This window comes from Zophobas morio, unplaced genomic scaffold, assembly GCF_036711695.1.
Source record: "Zophobas morio isolate AGI-343-1 ecotype UQ-CSIRO unplaced genomic scaffold, CSIRO_AGI_Zmor_V1 ptg000029l, whole genome shotgun sequence".
Classification (NCBI taxonomy): Eukaryota; Metazoa; Arthropoda; class Insecta; order Coleoptera; family Tenebrionidae; genus Zophobas; species Zophobas morio.
Genome location: NW_026972134.1, coordinates 3409499 through 3429440, shown reverse-complemented (window position 1 = coordinate 3429440; position 19942 = coordinate 3409499). Strand labels below are relative to the sequence as shown.

General features: G+C 33.2%; 1 protein-coding gene across 1 annotated transcript; it reads right to left on the bottom strand.

The window, feature by feature from the left end:
- Positions 1–2511: 2511 nt before the first annotated feature.
- Positions 2512–7138, bottom strand: LOC135137299 (ATP-binding cassette sub-family C member 4-like). Its single transcript, XM_064066921.1, has 10 exons — positions 7120–7138; positions 6766–7021; positions 6488–6712; positions 6009–6439; positions 5633–5789; positions 4364–5584; positions 3980–4310; positions 3777–3927; positions 3497–3727; positions 2512–3450 (listed from the first exon to the last, which is right to left on the bottom strand). The coding sequence occupies exons 1-10, from the start codon at positions 7136–7138 to the stop codon at positions 2540–2542; spliced, it is 3933 nt and encodes a 1310-aa protein (XP_063922991.1). The 3' UTR covers positions 2512–2539.
- Positions 7139–19942: the final 12804 nt, after the last annotated feature.

Genomic DNA, 19942 nt, shown 5'->3' with positions numbered 1-19942 from the left:
AATTTGCAAATCTTAATTAATTAACACGCATGTTCTAATCGGCATATAGTACCATTCAAATAGATAAACAAAATCAACCATCAATCCCCAAATGCAGGAACAAAATTCGCGTATTCGCAAATTGCGAATAACATTGCGCTTGCCAGACATTGCAAATAACTTGTACAAAATAATACGCCAGAAACATCGCCAATCGCAATTACTTTCATCTAAAATTGTATCCAAACTAAAACAGCTGCAAACGAAACCCAGACACATAAACAACCTCAGAAAAAACGCCCTTTTTAAAAATAGCTACAACAAGCTAACCACATGTAGCGATGACGACATGAAAAGCATGACGCAAGTTGAAAAAACCCGAAAATATACGACACACTAACCAATAAAAAACGTCAGCCGCGGAACCATAATTAAAAGCTAAACCCTATAACACAACGAAATAAAACCTAAAATCCCGTACCGAGTAATACACTAATCATGAAGAAATATAGTCCACTAAAGTCACGAGAGACAAGAATAATGAGTAAAAATCCCTATATAAGCAGTAGCGCCGAAAACGGTTTAAGCAGAAGTTTCCAGTTGCCGCCGAAGGCTCTGTCCAAACCGGTGTCGAGATTTTTATTAATTTTTGCTGAATTTTGAAGAAATCCGAACTTAGAAGAATTTGCTGAGCCCGAGAGGAAGATAGAAACATTCTCAATGCTGCAGCTGTGTAAGTCTACCTTTTAGTCATTCTTAGTTTATCTTGCTTTCCGTTTTTTTTCGTCATGTGTTCTCGAGTTCGAATCGTACATGTGTAGCGTTTAATTTATGCGTTTTCTCCGTTACGTTGGGTGTGAACAGTTAGCGCCGGCACCGAAAGTAATCTCTAGTGCTTCCATATGTTCCCGTTTGCAGGTGGCACATTTAGCCTTGCGTCGGTTCTTGATTATTGGGGAGGATTTTTCGAGAAATTACCGTTTGCTTTTATGATAATTATTCCAAATTTCTGTAAATTGCCGATTTAACTCTTTTGCTTGCGACATAAATATTTTATATGCGTTTTTTTGAGAGGATTTTTCTGATTTTTACCATTTGCTTTTATAATAATTATTCCAATATCTCTTTAAATTTGCCGATTTAATTCTTTGCTTGCGACATGAACATTTTATGTGCGTTTTTGGGAAGTTCCCGAATTGAAGCCTATTAATCTAATTTTCTAGCTATCGATTATTTTTATATTGAATTTTTGCCGTTTAAATATGACTCCGTTCTCTGATTATTTTGCTATAGTATTTGGAAACCTCACATTATATTTTATTTTAATCGTCTCATTGTATTTTAGCGCATTTATGATACTAATGTCCCAATGTTTAACTGCATGTATAAATTATGACTGTTTATTTTTACATGTATCTACCTGTCCTGTAACCATCAATTTTTCTCGTGAACGATTGTTGTGCTTGGCATATTTAGCTAATCGATGTATGTGAAAATTTATTTATCTCTCTTTTTACATGTTTATATTCATAAGTTGTCGTAGATTTAAGTGCATGATTTTTACCCGTTATTTTACTTGTTCTTATGATTTAACTTATATATATAAATGCCCAATCGCAATTTATTTAAATAATTAAGTAATGATTCCATTTAGTAGTTAGTAGTTTATTTTTTTTTGGTTATTTATCATGCTCTTAATATTAATGTTGTTTAGAAGGTATCGCATTTAATTAAGGATTTACCGAATTAATTTTTAGTGTTTATGCATGCTGATTTTTCTAGGATTAAGTTTATTAATTAAAAATGTGGGTTATGTTCATAGATTTTAAGAGTTTTATTAGTGGAATATAATTGCGTAGCGCTTTAGAAGATAGTTTTGCATGTTGTTTTGTTTTTTCGTGTTATGTGTGTGAATTGATTTTATGTATTATTTTTCTGTTGATTATTTACACATTTACTCGATTATTCTTTTGACATGCTTATAATGCTTTCTTTAATATACGTATAAAAATGTTATAAATGTTTAATTACTACTTCTTCCCCTACATGCAGTTTAGCTCTTCCATTTCCAAGGAAATGGGCCTACACCCAAATAAATAATTTTGTTAGTGTCCAAAAGCTCGGCTGCGGTCAAAACTATTTGGGCACGACAATAGCACAATCTTTGATTATAAATGTTGGTTTTAAGTCAGGTTCTGCTGTCATTGTCAGTTTTAGGTAAGGCTTCTCTCTAAAAATAGTTCAATAGAATTGGTGATAGAACGATAGAACGTGTAAAGCGCCAAGGAATCTCACTATTGGTGGTCGGGCCCTGGTATCCCAGGTTTGATCCTTCGAACTGGAAAAGCTTGCTTGGATAAAGGTTCTGACTCAGCCTTACTCATATCGTATGGGAGGCGAGGAGCAGCGTGCTCTTTTAGAGCACAACTTTATGGAGTACGTAATGGGAAAATGCAGCAACTTACAACTTAAAGCTCAAATTATTATAAGTAGTGAAGTAATGTCAGAATAATATTATTTATTTTCCCTCATCAAACCACTAGCATATAGGTAAATATTTTTAAAGTAAAGTGTTGCCATAAATTCCTGATTGTTTTGCCATTTTATAAAACAAACCACTTTGATTCTTCAACAAAATTTGAGGATTATCATATTCAACAACGTTGCCGTTATCCAAAACTAACACTTTGTTGCAGTCCATAACAAATTTTAATTTGTGGGCTATTTTAATAATGGTGCAAAATTTGAATTGTTTCTCTATGATGTTATAAATTAAATTTTCAGTTTCACTGTCCACATGTTCGACTATTTCGTCGACAGCTAATATTTTATTTTTCTTTATTAACACTCTTGCCAAACACAGTAATCGTTTCTGAGTGCAGCTAAACTCAAATTCTTTAATATTAGCATCCAAACTTGAAATAAGTGTGTCTAATTTCACAGTCTTTAGAGCATTCCAGATTTCTTCGTCCTTGTGTATTTTATTTGGATCTATATTGTACCGCAGTGTTCCGCTGAGCAAGAATGGATCTTGTGGAATCAAAGAAATTTTGGATCTAAGAAAATGTAATGAAAGTGTTTTAATATCAATACCATCCACAATGATTCTTCCTTTAATTTCGTACAAACGGAAGAGTGCTGAGATAATTGACGATTTACCAGCTCCCGTGCGCCCCACAATTCCTAGTTTCTCGTTAGGTTTAATATGAAAATTTAAGTTCTTTAGTACACTTGACTTAGAATTACCTATATCAAGGTAAACATTTTCGTATTTAATTTCACCTAGTGTTGGCCAGTTTTTGATCTCTAATCCTGATTTAGACTCTTTCTGTATATCTGTATATTCCATAGCACGTTCCACTGATGTCATTTGTGTTTCTAAATCAACCCACTTGTGCATTCCAAAGAAGAGCACTATACAAACTGCAAATGACTGTGAAATTGCTAATCCGACTTCGCCAGGTAGCACATCTGTAATTATTTCTTGAAATCACTGTTATACACAAAATGAAAATACCTTTGCCAAAAATTATAAATTGCAAAATAACCATAAAGACGAAAATGGATGCAAGGATATCTGCCACGAACGCAAAAGCTTTCATGCAAGCAGCATGCGAATAGGAGGCTGAATTATAAAGGTTGTGATGTGTCTCAAATTCCTTCTTGATAATTTCTTGCGCATTAAAAGCTTTAATAGTTGGCAGTCCTTCTAATGTAGCGTTTAGATATCCGACAACAGGACTTTTGGCTAAAAATTAAAGTCAAAATTGAATTTAATAAAATGTTGTTAAGTTTACTTGAAGCATCTAATCTTTTTAATGGTCTTCCTGTTTTAATATAAACGCATCTAAAAAGTGTCAGGCCCACGAAAAGCAAGCCGATGGGTAAAAGTAATCTTATATTGGTAGAGGAAATAAGTAGAATATTTCCAACAGTTTCAAAGACAATCTAAAAAAGTTTTGGTTCCATAAAAATGGCTCGAATAGAACGTATATACTACAGCTAGCAGATGGTGTAGAGGAAACGGAATACTTTCATCAACGCTATCAAGATCTTTTGAAAATCTATTCACAATATTTCCTAAAAACGTAGTGTCAAAAAAATTAAGACAAGCATTAATAACGCAGTTCAGCATTTTTTTATGTAGGGTCACTGATACCCTTCTTGAAAATAAAAACAAAATACATCCTCTGATTAATGTAGCGACAGATAGCCCGACAACTGCGGCACCGTAGGTATGCAAAAGTTGATTACGATCTTCTGTAAGAATTGAATAAGATATGCTGTCAACCGTGTGATTAATTCGTGAAATTTTGTCTTCCAAATTTACCCTAAAATAAAAACATATAATATTCAGGAGTCTTCTTCTACACCTTCTATGTACCAGTCGCTTAATAAGTTATCTTTGTAACTTACTATTAACTGAGTTAAAACGAAGATACAAAATATAATAAAAAATGTAAAATATCCTCCCATGCCTACATATTTCATGTAAATCTTCAGAGGAACTGAACCCGATATTTTTAATTCTCCATAAATTTTATTTGTTTTTGTCGTTTCGATTAACTTGCTTTCTTCAGAATCAGCAGAATTAGTTTTTGGGTTAGATTCTTTTAAAATGGCACAAACATTTGGAATGAATTTTGGATCGTTATTTTGTACATTATCTGACAAATCGTTTTTCCAAGTGGTCAGATTTCCATTGCCTAGATTTACAATGGTTGCAGCATATTGGCTTAAATCCAAATAATGACTCACGAGAAATACTATTTTGCCATGCAAAAGTTTTAAAATGCAGTTTTTAAAAATGTGGTCAGCAACTAAAGGATCTAAACTCGACAAAGTGTCGTCTATTAAATAAATGTCGCTATCTTGATATATAGCCCTGGCTAAGTTAACCCTGCTTCGCTGACCTTTGCTCAAATTGCTTCCACCATCCGCCACAATAGTGGAATCCCCATTTTCTAGTAATTCTATGTCATATTGTAAATCACAAACGCGTAAAACCTCTTGGTAGCGTTTATGATTATAGCTGTTTCCGAAAAGTATGTTTTGTTTAATGGTGGCAGGAAATAACCAAGGTTCTTGTGATGCATAAGATAACTTGCCTTCAACAAGTAATTTGCCTTCAGATACTTTAAATTCTTTTAAAATTGTCAACAGTAGCACACTTTTGCCACTACCGGCAGGTCCGGTAATTAGAGTCAATCCTGTATATACTTTAAGCATAACATTTTTAAAAACCGTTTTATCTTTGATCATAAGCTTCACATTTGAAAATTCGACCTTTGGTTTCTTTGTTTGAAATGCGTGACACGTTTCTTCGTCCTTCGTTTCTAATGTGTGAGCTAAAGTTTGCATTCTTTTAATAGCAGTAATTACTTGGGATAAACTAAATGTAGCATATGGAATTGTAAATGATATTGTATGATAGACAGCTAGCAAACTACCACTGATAAAGTACATAATTTCCGCCGTCAAGGTTTGACCCGTCCAGATGTTAGCCATTACAACAATATAAAATGTTACGTTGTTAAGTATGATCCCTGTTGTCACAGATAGAAACAGTAAAATAAAAATTTTAAACAAAATAGACATTTCGTTCCTAAAAAATCTGGTGTTTACTTTGTCTTCATTTAAAAAGAACACTTACTTTCTTGCCAGAGATATTTTGTTTTCCGCATGATCTTCCCACGCATATATTTTGGTGTTTCTAATGTTAGCACAAACGTCTCTAAATTCATTGAGCCTTATGTCGGTTTTTTTAGATGTTTCTCTCTTGAGTGAAGAGATCCATAATCCTACAACAACTGTAAACCAAAGAAAAAACTAATGTGACACGAAATTATTTATCTGTAAAACTCTTGAAAGGGAAGGTGAGATTAAATCTCGTAAAAATCGTAGTGTATCGAATAAAAGATAAAAACCACCCGTAAAATTAGCTCGAGTTGGTGAATACATTACAGCACCCCAACTTCCTTTTGAAATTAAAACTATTTCATATGGTTCCTAAATTAAGTCGTACGTACCCTGAAGTGGAATAAATACAGCAAATGCAAGAACTGCGATGGCAGCTGGTAAACCAATACTTGGAAACATGTTGCAACATGAAATTATCGCAATTATGAACCCAGACCACGCGTAAGTGAAGTTAAAGAAGAATTGTTCGAATACACTGATGTCTCTTGTTATCAGATTTGTTACATTGCCAAAGGTAATGTGACGTAAGCGACTTACGGGAAGTTTAAGAAATTTTCGGTAAATCAGTGAACAAAACGCGGTGCGAATCTTGATGGTTAAATTTTCTATCAAGAAAAGATAGTTTTGTCTACAAATCACGTCAACTATTTGAAGTGCAAACAAGAATATAGCGTAGAACAAAGCATTCATTTTAGTTAAACTTTGTTGGTCTGGAGTGAAAAAGAAAACTAATTTTCCAATGATAATGGGACGGGTAACGCTAAAAGCATACACTAAATTCGTTTTTTATTTATGAAAATGAACTTACTTGAGTATGATAGTAAAAAGCATGTTCATACTGAGGATGCAGTAATATTTGCCATACATTTTCCACAAAACTAAAAACATTGCATTCTTATGTTCTTTATATTGATTCCACATGCGTTCTGCATGATCTCCGAGTTCGGACGTGTTAAACTGAGGAAGCACTTCGTACAAATCTTTTTCTTCGAGCTCTCGTTTAAATCCTATTTTAAACAAGTCATAAGTATACCTTAAATAGAACAATGGAAGATTTGAATAGATTAGTTTAAATTAATTAATAACCAAAAAGTTAATTTGGAAATTATATTTGCTGTTTGCCTGGGGTTATTTTGCCTTTCTTCCGTCTTTTTTCTATTCATTATTATTAAAACACTAACAATAGATTGGTAAGGAATTGCGATATTAGCAGTGACAATTTTTAGTGAGCTATTTACACTGTTTAAGTTTTCTATTAGTCCTTCACAGTGTAGGTAGTAGTACTTTATCACCAATTTAAATTTACGTAAGCAGAATTGGTAGCAATTGACCGTTTTTATACCTGGAACAAAACGTTAATGTCATGGATAAAAATAATTAATGGTCTTATTATAATAGGCAGGGGAAACTGGGGTAACTGAAGTCAGTTGTTAAGTGTACGGATGGTGTTATAAGGCATTGCGAATATTATAAAATTCAAAACTCGTACCGTCATCGTCATCTAGACTTCAACTCATATGACTAACTCAGTTGAATTTCATTAATATGGTAATGTTTAAAATAACCCGTTATTGTTTCTGCTTTTAGTACTCACAAAATAAACCCAGCTTAACAACTAGGTCGCACAAGAAGCATTTTTTTGTGTACACACATATATTTTTTTTAATCAAAACCTGGTATCTGGTATTCTAGATGCTATGAATGTATAAGCGAACTTCTGCTAAAGGCAATTAGACTGTTGAACAACTCAAAAGAGCAATTGCTACAGTAAATACAGGTTGGTGTGCCCGAAGAGCCGCCGGTACAAAGTATAATATTCCCGAGGAAACAATTAGGAAAAAAATTAAGCGAAGCTCCGATACAAAAAAAAACATTTAGGGCTGCATTCTAATCTTTAAGCAATTACAAGAAAAATATATAGAAGGCCATGTAATTAAGATGGCAAAAAGGTGTCACGGATTGAAGCCACTGGCCACTGACTACGGTCAGCCCCCATAAATTAAGAATCCAGAATCCAGAATCCAGAGGCGTGGAGTTTCGAAAATTAGCATTTAGTTATGTCCATGGCAACCACATTAAAAATAAGTCTAATAAAATAACACACACCGCTGGAAAAGATGTTTATTACTGTTTTTGTAAACGCCATCCTAATATCCCCTTAAGAAAACCAAAAGGAACTAGCTTAAACAGAATCAAAGCTTTTAATGAAGACGATGTTAACCTGTTTTTTTTAATATAGGTAGTATTTTAAAATAATGTGAAGATGGTAGAACACTAACCAACATTTGTCTAATCGTCCCCACCAATAATGTGATGACGTTCTCTCAAAATTTTTAATATTATGTAATACAGTATTTTATAAAGGTTAGAACAAGTGATAATCCGAAAGTCTGAAAAATAGTGCTGATGAAATAAAATATCCCAACCACTATAAGAGTAGTTTCCTGTAAGTCTGCACAAACAAATATTGTTCCGTTGACTTATTTACCCTCAAAAGCGTGTTTTTTTTTATTTTAAGTTACCAATAAATAGTCAAAACAATTGACTAGCCAATGTTAAGTTTGTGATTTGTTCCTTGATGACTATCTCTCCAAAACGAAATTGTACAAACCATTTTTGGCAGGAACATTAACCTACAACATTGTCACCATACACTTTCTTTCTTTCTGGCGGAGTCTTTTCGAAAAAAAAAGATAGTAATATTCTTTATCTACTTTCATTATGTAATGTGCCAGATTACAGGTTTTTCTTTGATATTGTAATGGTAGTTTTTACCGCACAAAGTGCGGTAAAGGAACAATTACCGCACTAGTGCGGTAAAGAGTGACTTTTAGAAAAGAAAGTTTCAAAACCATTTATTAACATAAATTACACAGTTTGAAGCATTTATAAAGTTAACACCAGACGCTGTTCCCATGTTGAAGCTGGGCTTCTCCACCGTGACCTAATTTGTTGAACCCACAGTAACTGAAGAACCCGTTATTTTCGTAGCAATTATTTTCTTATTTTCGACAGATGTTTCAACATATCCTTCTGCCATGCTATCCGACTTCCAGCCCCTATGACCAAGCAATATGTTAATTATTCCCCGAAAATTTCCTCTCGGTATAGCAAATTCTACATAATTTTAGTTTTTGAATTCAGTAAGGTGATCTTGATAAATTCTTTTTCGGCTCTAACGTCTCGTGTAGTAAAATTTGTCATCTCCTCGTGTCGACAAGCACCAAACACTCCGACTATCAAAACAACTTGAAACTATATAAATTTGAGATTGTTTTTTATCAATATGAACAAATAAACGATTTTCTGGGTCGGGAACCTTCTGATTTCCGAGAAGAAAGCCACAACCTGATGATATTCAGAAATATCAACATTCTTCGTAATCAACACCAAGGTTCGCAACATGGAATATCGGCACCATAAGGAGGATGGTTTTAACTTCTCTGCTTGTTCAGCAAAATAGGAATGCATCACCTTGTTCAGAAACGTCACCAATTTTCTTAACTTCCATTCATTCATCAAAATATTTGTACGCTATCTCGTAACGTTCTTTAGATTTACCAGGAACTAACGTATCGATGGCAGATTGAGTAGCCACTTCAATATCGGAAGGCAAATTATCCTCTGAATCACTAATTTTTGCACATAAATTGCTTTCACTGAACGCTTGTGAAAAACGTAAACAAATCAGTAACTACGGTTAGTAATTTAGCCGCCTTATTTTTTCTCCATAAACACAATTTAAAAAATTACAAAAATATCTGTGTTAATTTTTATGAAAATTATTGAAAGTAGATAAAACGTTGTACAATATTTGTATCGTAATGTTTCTTTACGATCCTTGATGGATTATCCAACTCGCCTTCGGCTCGTTGGACAATTTTTCCATCGCGTATCGTAAAATTCCACATTACGATACACATATCGTAAATATCTATTACTTCCTTCCATTTTCACACAGAATTTACGCAGACTGTACTTACATGAAAATAGTACTTTTATCACTGAACATGCTCGAAAATATTGTCTTTCCCTACCCATATCCATTTGACATTTTCATAGAGTTAACTTTCTGTATATGCATTTTAACAGCACCCATTTGAAAAAACTGCACGCAATTTCGGGTCGCCCTCGTAGATAAATTTCCCACTTTTAATTATTATTTGTGAAAACATAGTTTTTTTCATTTTTTAAAATTCAAAGTAGTGTGTAAATAATTTATTATGAATTCATGAGTCATGATGTACAGAAGTATTTAAAGTTAAGTCCTTTTTTATTCTCTTTTTACGTAAGTTACAGAGGTCAGTAGGCACATCAAGTGGGTCACGTTAAAAATGTTTATAGTCTTGCATAAATTTTGCAAATTAACAGTGTTGCTTGGAATAATGCATGTTCCTTACGTCAGCCAAATGCCAGTTTATCACTTTTAGCCTTAAAAATGTTACACCACTTTTGATAATATAGCAATAATTGCGTCACTAAGAAGACGTCATAAAATTCAAGAGTTTGAATGTTGCTGTAAGAGATGTAAATGTTTATATCACAATAGCTATGTATTTAACGAACAAGTTTATTAATCGCCAATTTTATTAAATTACTGAAAATAACACGAGATATGTAGCAATCAGATATATAATATCTATATATCTGATATTTATAACATGACAACACAATTCCTACGGTTGGCCAAATTAGAATCAAAAAGATCAGTTATTATTTCATTCTAAAGCCCAAACGTTGATAACTTGCGCACTAGTGATTGATGATTCACTCTATCGAACGCTTTTGCGTATATCACATCTAGCTGACTTCTTCGTTCCAATGTTTGCGTTATATCTCGGGAAACACATGTTAGAGTGATTAATAGAGATTTACTCGTTGTAAATCAATGTTGACAAACATCAAGCAGAGATTTTCTTTGGAAATAAATTTAATTATATATATAAAACTGGTACAAAAATTTTGGAAAAATTGCATAGTAACAACATTGGCCTATAATTCTTATCAAGTGCTCTATCACTGCTTTTGAATATTGGCACAATTTTAGCGGTTTTCCATAGGGTAGGAAAGCGGGAAGTTTTTAAAATAAGGTTATAAAGATGTTCCAATGGCTTTAAGAACACCGTCGATCAATCTTTGATAAAAAAGCTTGGAAACCTGAAATTCTAATGTCTTTCAACTTTTTAATGGCTTCGAAAATTGAATCTTCATTGATATTTATTTTAAAACATACACTGCCACAACTTAAAAAGTTATTGAAATTACAGGGGTTAGCTGAGTTGCTAAAATTAGAACTGAAAAGTTTTGCAAAGCTATTAACAAGTTATTGAGAATCGTCTATTAACTTATTATCAAAATAGGCTTACTAGGTACAGTGAAATGGCGTTTTTTCTCTTTAATCTAGGACCCGAAGTATTTAGGAGCAGTCATATAATAACGAAAATATCTTTTTATTACAATCGTTATTGAACGACGTACCTACTGCAAAAAATGTATTCTGAATTTGAAGTGTTCTTTGAGCTTTGTACATTTTAAATAACTTTTGCTTTAGTTTAATCTGTTCTCTGAGTTCCTTTGAACACCAGCTCGGAAAACAAAGTTTCTTACATCTCACCAGAGGTACATACACTTCGGAGTATAGAGCATGAAAATCTGCCTTCTTAAAATTATAAATTTTAGCAGACGTACAGTACACGGAGAACTTATTATGGATATTTTTAACAGCAATATTAACAGATAAGGTGGGATGATATAAATCTTCAGGGACATAGGACACGTACGTATCACATTTCACCAAACAGTTGCAATCGCAGTTGTACACAGGATTATTAAATTTATAGCTTAATATCTAAAAAAGACGTCATATTGCGTAATATGTCAGATTTCGATTCATTTATCTCACTCGCAAAGGAGGCTCCATTCAAGTTGCCAATTAGAATATTCTTACCAAAATCTCTAAACATTCAAAAAAAGATTCAAAGTCGGACACCAATACATCGGGAGGTATACCGTGAGGTTTTTTTTCTCTGAACAGAGAATAATTCATGTTTGTTGGGTTGCATATTTACCCTATAAAAATCAATCAGTAGGGACAACTTGCTATTTTTACTGACCCGTTTGCATGGGTGGTCGTTTGTCTTGTGACCGTATGAGGGTGCGTAACGCAAGGTACTTCTCTTTCTTACGTATTGGTACATTGAACTGCAGTACTTTAGTTATCTAGTGACTTTAATGGGAGAAATTTGAAATTTAGGAGTTCAGTTGCATTGGTTTTGATGCTTTAAGGCTGATCTTCCGGTGGAATTATTTCAGTTAAATGTAATTTTCACAGAGACGTTCTAAAAAACATTCTTCATGTTTTGATGGGACCATTGTTTACTATTTCGTTTTTTTGTAAAAAAAAAAAATAAACGTATGTTAGCATTTCCTAATAACGTTGAATTTTACAGCCATCAAGACATGGAAAATAAATTAATAAAACACAAAATCGTTATCAGAGAAGCGGGGTCAAATCTTAATTTCAGAACTACATCGCTGTTGTAGGGCACTTAATTTATTATTTTTGTAATAGATTGTGTGGTTTCTAAGATCAACTACAAAATGTTATTGTTTTTACACTATGTCTAATTCTTTTGCGATTGTGATAATTTTTAAATTGGGTGGCGACATCTAGAAATATTTTGGGCAACGATGACGGCTTAAAATTCGGGTCAGAAAGATCAAAGGCGCCGACACGAGTTGTCCCTACTGAATGATATCTATACTGTGCCAATGAATTGATTTGGACTTTTAAAAACGGAACATAACATTCGTAATAATTGAGGAGCAGGCCATGGCAATGATGACATTTGCATTAAAATTTTTTACGAAATTGTTTTAAAACGTCCAATAACGTAAGGCCCGCTCAGTACAATGTACAGCAAAGAAGAAAAAATTACAATAGTTCAATGGCATCTCAGTAATAACTCCTTAAAAGTCCGTGACTTATTTTCCGTACATTATCCAGAGAGACCAGTACCATCCATTGCGACCATCCACAATGTCATTAAAAAATTAATTAATCTTGATGGTTTTTGTTGTAAATTCACATAAAAAAGGATAAAAAGGTGCCTTGTCCTTACAGAAAAGAAGGAATTAAATATTTTAATATTTTATGTTATGTTGAAGAAAATCCTGTTACCCCTTTATGTTTAGTAGCAAGAGAGTTTGAGGTTTCAAAAACGTCTGTACGCAGGACATTAAAAAAATTTAAATATAAAGGATACAAGTTGACAAACCATCAACAGCTTTAAGCTGAAGATAAAATTAAACGCCCAGATTTTTGTAAAACTTTATTTAATTTGTTAAATGAAAGTGAAGATATGTTAAAGAAAATAGTTTTTTCTGATGAGTCATTGTTTACTCTGAATAGCACAGTAAATTCACAGAATGCTCAGTTTGTATAGTTAACACCTTTTCATCCCTTTCCTAATTCTTCCTTTGTTATTCCAACAGGGCACAAATTTGGATTTTCTCTATTTGGTATTAAACATTTACTTTCACATGTCAGACTTGCACCCCCTTGTCGAGTCTTGGAAAAAATTGAATTGTATTCATAATGTCCAGTTCGATTACCAGAACTATCAACTTCGGATTTAAAATAGTGAAGAAGACAATATGCTCCTTTACCCCCGCGCCATGCTAATTCCTTTGCAGCAATTAAATAATTTTTTTTCTGTAACCCCGAAGGAGTATCTTCGTCCCAATGATTAATCACTTTCTTGTAATTTACTTCGTCAATAGCACATGAACTAATTTTCCTTTTTTCAGGGATAGCCTGCAGCTTTTTTCTTCTGGAGTCTCTGGCTTTACGTGCACTCTCAAAGTCGATATCCATGAAAGGAATCATTGTTATATTAAACTTTGTGAAATACAACTGCTCCACCAATTTAGCAGTAGTGTTCCAAATTGTTTTAAGAGTAGCTTGTTTGTATTCAGATCTGTCTTTTTTGTTGGCCTTAAAGGCATAATCTTCCAAAATACTGACCACCTCGTTCATTCCGACTGCTTTATTTAGAGGAAACTTCTTCCAAATTGAATCTTGCATTCTTGCAGTGTTTCGGCACTGACTTTCTTTCACTGCATTTGAATTTCAAACACAGTCTTGTTACCAAATCTTGCTTCCATAATTAAGAAAATCAACCAGCAGCACACACAAAATGTGATGTTTATAAATTTATTTTTGTTTTGCCTTGTTGTTTTGTTACTATTAGTTAGGTATGGTTACTCAACTACTACGCTCACTATAAATTATCTGAATTATTATCCCTAAAAAGTGAATAAAAATTTTCTCTTTGGATTGTCAAGCCGAATATAACTCGTGATTTGATTTTTTCTGAAAAATTTGTGTGAAAATTAACTCGTAGCTGTTGCGTTTGGAAAATCACACTCGTCTACAAATGTGTAATCAAGTGTTTTTAAACTTAAATCCTTTTTTATTTTTTTTTTTACGTAAGTTACATAGTGCAATGGACACATCAAGTGGGCCACGTTAAAACTCTTTCCAGTTTTGCATAAATTTTTCAACTTAAGTGCTCATTCACAATGGGCATAAAGCATAAGGATGTCATAAGCAAGAATTTATGTTTAGTGCTCTATGCTTCTATTCGTTCACAATGAACATAATGCATGTCCTAAGCATTAATGCTTATGACATCCTTATGCTTTATGCCCATTGTGAATGAGCACTAACAGTATTGCTTGGAATAATTCATGTTCCTTTCTTATTCCAAATGCCAGTTTATCACTTTTAGCCTTAAAAATGTTACATCACTTTCGATAATATACATAGTAATAACTGCGTCACTAAAAAGACGTCATGAAATTCAAGGGTTTGAATGTTGCTGCAAAAGGCTAAATAAATGATGTTTATATCAGACTAATACATTATATCATTTACAATTGATTCGATTTTTAAATCTTTTATGTCAAATTTCCAAATTTTTACAGAAAATTTGCTTTTCGGTCCCATCACAAAATTCTTGTAAACTCCTCGAATATACGTAGTATGCATAATTCACTGAAAGATTTGTATAAAAGCGAGAAAATGTTTTATTTTTCGCCGTACGTGTCACATAAGTTGTCTTTTCACAACAAAATTTAAAAACAGTAAGTCGGGTTTACAAGTAATACGTCGTTTCTATGATTACATCAGGACTGTAATAGTATCTACACACCGGTGGGCTTGTAGGTAATTGACTGAAATATTGAGTTTTCTTGTGTCAAATTTTACTGGCCGTTTCCATCTTCTGCTATGTCTATGACTCGCCAACTGAAGGGCAGCCACCCTTCGTGCCTTTTTAACTCAAAAGCATTGACTCAAGTGGCAGTCAAAAGAGTAGCTGAGGATTTACGAACTGAGTATTTTCTACAGGGTTTATAATGATTATACGGTCGCAGTAGGTCATGTAAACGTGCCGCCTCTCAGATATAACTGACCGGAGGTCTGTACTAAGTGCCCAAGGACGCATGACAAAAACCAAACGCATCCGTATAACTGGTTGCCTAAACGTTTCACATCTCTTTAAAAAATAAAACTAATTCATTACAATAAAAGGAAACAAATTTATTGCGGTTAAACTTCACAGTAAATGTTGAAAATGTTCATCATTTTGTTCAAGAGACATGTTCACTCTCTTTTTAATTTCAAAAATATTCTGTAACATCCTTTCGTCAAAACTTGGACCCGCTATTCAATTGTTCAATTCTGCTCCAGTCTTCCACGAGATTTATCTTTGTTGACACTGCCAGTTCGAACAAATCTGTTGATTACGTCTCTAATGTGAGCCTCTAATGATGTTTTCTGAATTATTAAATCAGGGTGTTTGGCCAGCTACTCTTGCTTACAAGCGGTTACAGGATGCAGCCACTTTTCCTTTCCGAAGTTCCATTGCGATAACAAGACATAACGATATTAATGAAACTTGAAAGGTTAAACTTTTTTGATGGTACTGAAAGTAACGAAGTTGTCAGCGTAGGAACTGCAACTACAGCTTAACAGATGTTATTTTAGTGTTTTCTACCCAACCAATTTATTTTGGTTTTAATCTACTGCCGGTATAGTCACTGGTATATCAGATATTTTTAGATCATTTTTTGTTGTAAATAGTCCATAAGTTTAAAATTAGAAAACTAAAAAAAATAAGCAACCAACTATGCACCGTAAGGAGCGCCCTCAACTGTCAAAATACAGCTACGCGCACGACCGGATACAGTGAACGTCTATCTTCATATCAAGGAAGGCGTGTTATTAATTGTAATAATTATTATATACAACCGTGGGATATATCTTATAAATCGCACTCACTAGGACAACGTAATGTTTGAGATTATCGCACGCGTGCGATAATTTTTAGATAACCGCACGCGTGCGATAATATGTTCAAATCGGACACACATCCATGAATACAAAGGAATCAAAAAAACGTGCTATTTATTATTGTTATATATACCACGTGTTTCTTTTATTTGATACAACCCCCGAAATTTTTTTATTTAAAAAAATAAACATAGTTCTTTGACCAAATTTGTATCATTTTAAAAGATCACCTATCTGAATAAATGACATGAGTATCAATTTTTCAGGCTACTAGATTGTCATCAATTAATATGAATTTTTCGTGTATTTTATTTAATAACTTTTTAAGTATTGATTTTAGAAATATTTGTTGCCTGTGATTTTTAGAAAAAATCAGTATTTCCATTTATGAAAAAATATACCTAGGGTTCCATAAAAAAAAAGAAAGTTGATGTCATTTCCGGTTCTACCGGAAGTGATAATGTAAATGTGAGGTTGCCATCACATAGATCTTTTAAAATGATACATTTGCTCCAAGAACTACAGGTTTATCTTTAAGAATAAAAAAGTTACAGGGGTTGTATCAAATAAAAGAAACACCCTGTATACATTGATAATACAACTCTTACAGTGAAACAAATTAACGTCATCAGATTCAGTTGATAATTGTGGGGTCGTTGACGACGAACTAATGTAGGAAGTGTTTTCATTGCACCATTTTGCATATCGTTCAAAGGCCAGCTGATATTTTTCGAGTGATTTCTGAGGAACAAGCCCAGAAATAACAACCAAAGCAACTAAAGGCAGATCTTCTGAAGCACTCATTCTGATGATTTAGTAACAAAATTTTCAAAACCAAAATTTGTTTACTGTTTACACTGTTGCTAAGTACGTTGCCATCATTTTGAACAATGAGATGCAGCTGCTTCTTTGAATTAATATTGACAACATTTTGATCGAGAGTTGTTAGTCCATGATTGAAAGCAGCAAAAATGGTTTATTTATAAAAAAATTCAACAGTTGTACATAAAATTTTGTACACAATTCGTGGGATACGCCACTATCGTACTTACATGGTTACGCAAAACTCGGGCTGACGCCCTCGTTTGCGCAATTTCCATGTGCGTGCGATAATAATGTATGTATCCCACTTATTGCGTAAATAACTATTATCATTACTTATTAGTGTCCATAGAGGACTGAGGATCCATGGGCGCGTAACCTTAATTCAGATTAAATTTTAACAATTTTTAACTCGATAGTTAAACAGTTCCTGACAAAACCCTATTAAAAAAAGTTGTTGATCTTGATGAACTCTATAACTGATTAAAATTAAGGTACTTATTTCTGACACACTCTGCATAAAGAAAAAAAATTAGTAGATAATGTTTCCTTCGTGTCCTCTTCCATCTCCGCTCCTTATCACTCTTCCATCTCCTCTCCTTGTCACTCTTCATTCTTCATCTTCGGATCTTTTTCAGTTTGTCCATCAAAAAGTTCGTACCGCTCTAATCCCATGGAAAGTTTGTGGCCATCAGAAAGTTCGTACTCGGTAATATTTTCTTTTATTTCGGGTAGTTTTTGTTATGCTAGTAAATTTTTCTTAAAAAAAAATAATTTAGAAACTTACTTGCTGTTCATTATTATTCTTTCCTTCCATGTTGATTTGTATTTCAATATGTACAGACGAAGAAAATGTTTCTAAAAAAAGATGGTGGAAGCTTATTTCGACAGAACTTCTCTCGCATCTGAAGTAGGTACAATCAAACATATCCAGCATTTTCGAAAAACTAGAAAATTTGATGTTGCTATTTTTTTTTATCAGAACCCATATAAGTTGAAATAAACATATGTATGTAATGTTAAAGTAAATGTAAAGAAACGTATACATCTGTTTCAAATGAGTTTTTAATTTACAAAATTTTGTAATGACGTTCCTGATTTATTTAATAAAATAAATTGACTCATTCATTAATTTTTTTGACTCACCCTGTATAAGCAAATCTAAAAAATATTAATGGAGTAGTAAAACACAAGAACGGACTCATCATATTTTACACATTTAAGACCTGACATTATAAACATACAATTCTTAATACACACATAAAAGTTGACAACAATCGGTGCAGTAGTTTCGTAGATTATCTGTCAAACTGCCACGGACGGCAGACAGTCAGCCAGACAGACAAACTACCAGTCAGACGAAAACGGGAGACCTATTTTTTCGTCCTCTAGGGGTCATGATCCATCGAGAAAATATGAAAGCAAGCAGTCACTCGATCGACTCGATTGCAATACTTTCTTGGCTTACGCTCGGGAACTAAATTGAGAAAAAATATGTAAGTTAAACAGATAAAATTATTTTAAAATCGGATTCGCATCGCTCCAATCGACTAGACGTCGTATCGCGCGAGTTCATCGGAGAGTTCGTGCTTGATAATATTCCATATCTTTCACTTCGGGTCGTTTTTGTTGTGCTTGTGAATTTTTCTTAAAAAATATTAAATTAGACGATTTTGAGAAAATTATTTAGAAACTTACTTGCTGCTCATCATGCTTTTTTTTCGTGCTGATTTCTATTTCACTGTGTTGATGGAAGAAACATCTTCCTTTCTTATTTTCTCAGGTACCCGAGGATAAAGATTAAAAACTTTAACATTTTCTACTAACCAAGTTTATTACTACTCTTCTTCAAGGTTCAAACATCACTCTCTTTACAGCTTTCCAAATCCCCCATTTAATCGCAATTCTCGTATACATAACAGAAATACGTTTTCATGATTTCCTGTCGATGATCCGACAAGTGTTTATAATTTTTGCTTACTTATTTCGTAATTATGCACTACTTTTATCGCTTAATCGTCCGTATTTACTGGCTTATTATATTGTTACATTGCACCTCTTTCGGGAACAGACAAAAAATTAAGCAATTTTTCAACTGTAGTACATATTTATCCTATTCTTATTGTAACTGACCATCTATCCTTAAAACTATATTGGCCGACTTAATTTCTATTACCTATAGCAACAAAGTCAGAAAATGAATTTTTCAAGGCGATTTCCTCAGTCCGCCATCGTTCTGTTTTGGCAATAATTCCCGTTTCCACATCTTGAACAGCTGGAATTATGGTTTTACTATAGGAATTAAACCCAAAACAGAAAGTAGTTTAAGTCACCTGCTATATATATATGGACAATATAAAAATTTAATATATGGAAGTTCGAAAAATCAATTGACTAATCGTTTTCGGGTGATATTGGGATGAACTTCGGTGTTCAGAAATATAAGACTCCAGCAATTCGAAAAGGCGTTCAAGAACAAATACCATATAATTTGTCCTCTACACGTTTACTATAAAACCGTGTTATTTGGGTTACCATTTTATTTGTGGCTATTTTAATAACTCTAAATTGTAATCATTCGATACTTAAAATTTATTGTGTCTTATCGAGGCAATTGAAAACAAAAATATGGTATGTTTTTGATGAAAAATGAGATAAAACTTGAATTTGTCCCACAAACTAAAAATTAAATTTTTGTTTTAAAAGATCAGTTTCTGCTGATTTCTTGATCAAATTGTACTTTAAAATATAATTTTAAAAATATTTAAGGAAAGAAGTAGGTACTTCACAAATTTTCGAAGTTTCGGAGATTATAGAAGTACCTAATAAAATCTAGACAGACGGCACACGACAGACAGACACACAGACATATAGACAAAAAGGCAGGCAGAAAGAAACGGGACACTTATTTTTTCGTAGTGGTTATGAAACATTACGATACTTGCTATACACGCTAGACGGCTATGACTAATTCTTCTTTTCGCCCGAAATAAGTGTTTTGAGCATTATCAACGCCATATTTTTAACTCTAAAATATTATTCAAGGTTGTTGTGAAACAAAGTGTAACGAGACTAAGTACTAAT

Bases quoted from the DNA above. Each gene is read 5' to 3' on its own strand.
- LOC135137299 (XM_064066921.1), bottom strand. The intron at 6,440-6,487 runs GTAAGTTCATTT...GTATGCTTTTAG, and splicing joins CTTTTTACTATCATACTCAA to CGTTACCCGTCCCATTATCA. The intron at 3,728-3,776 runs GTAAACTTAACA...TTTAATTTTTAG, and splicing joins AAAAAGATTAGATGCTTCAA to CCAAAAGTCCTGTTGTCGGA.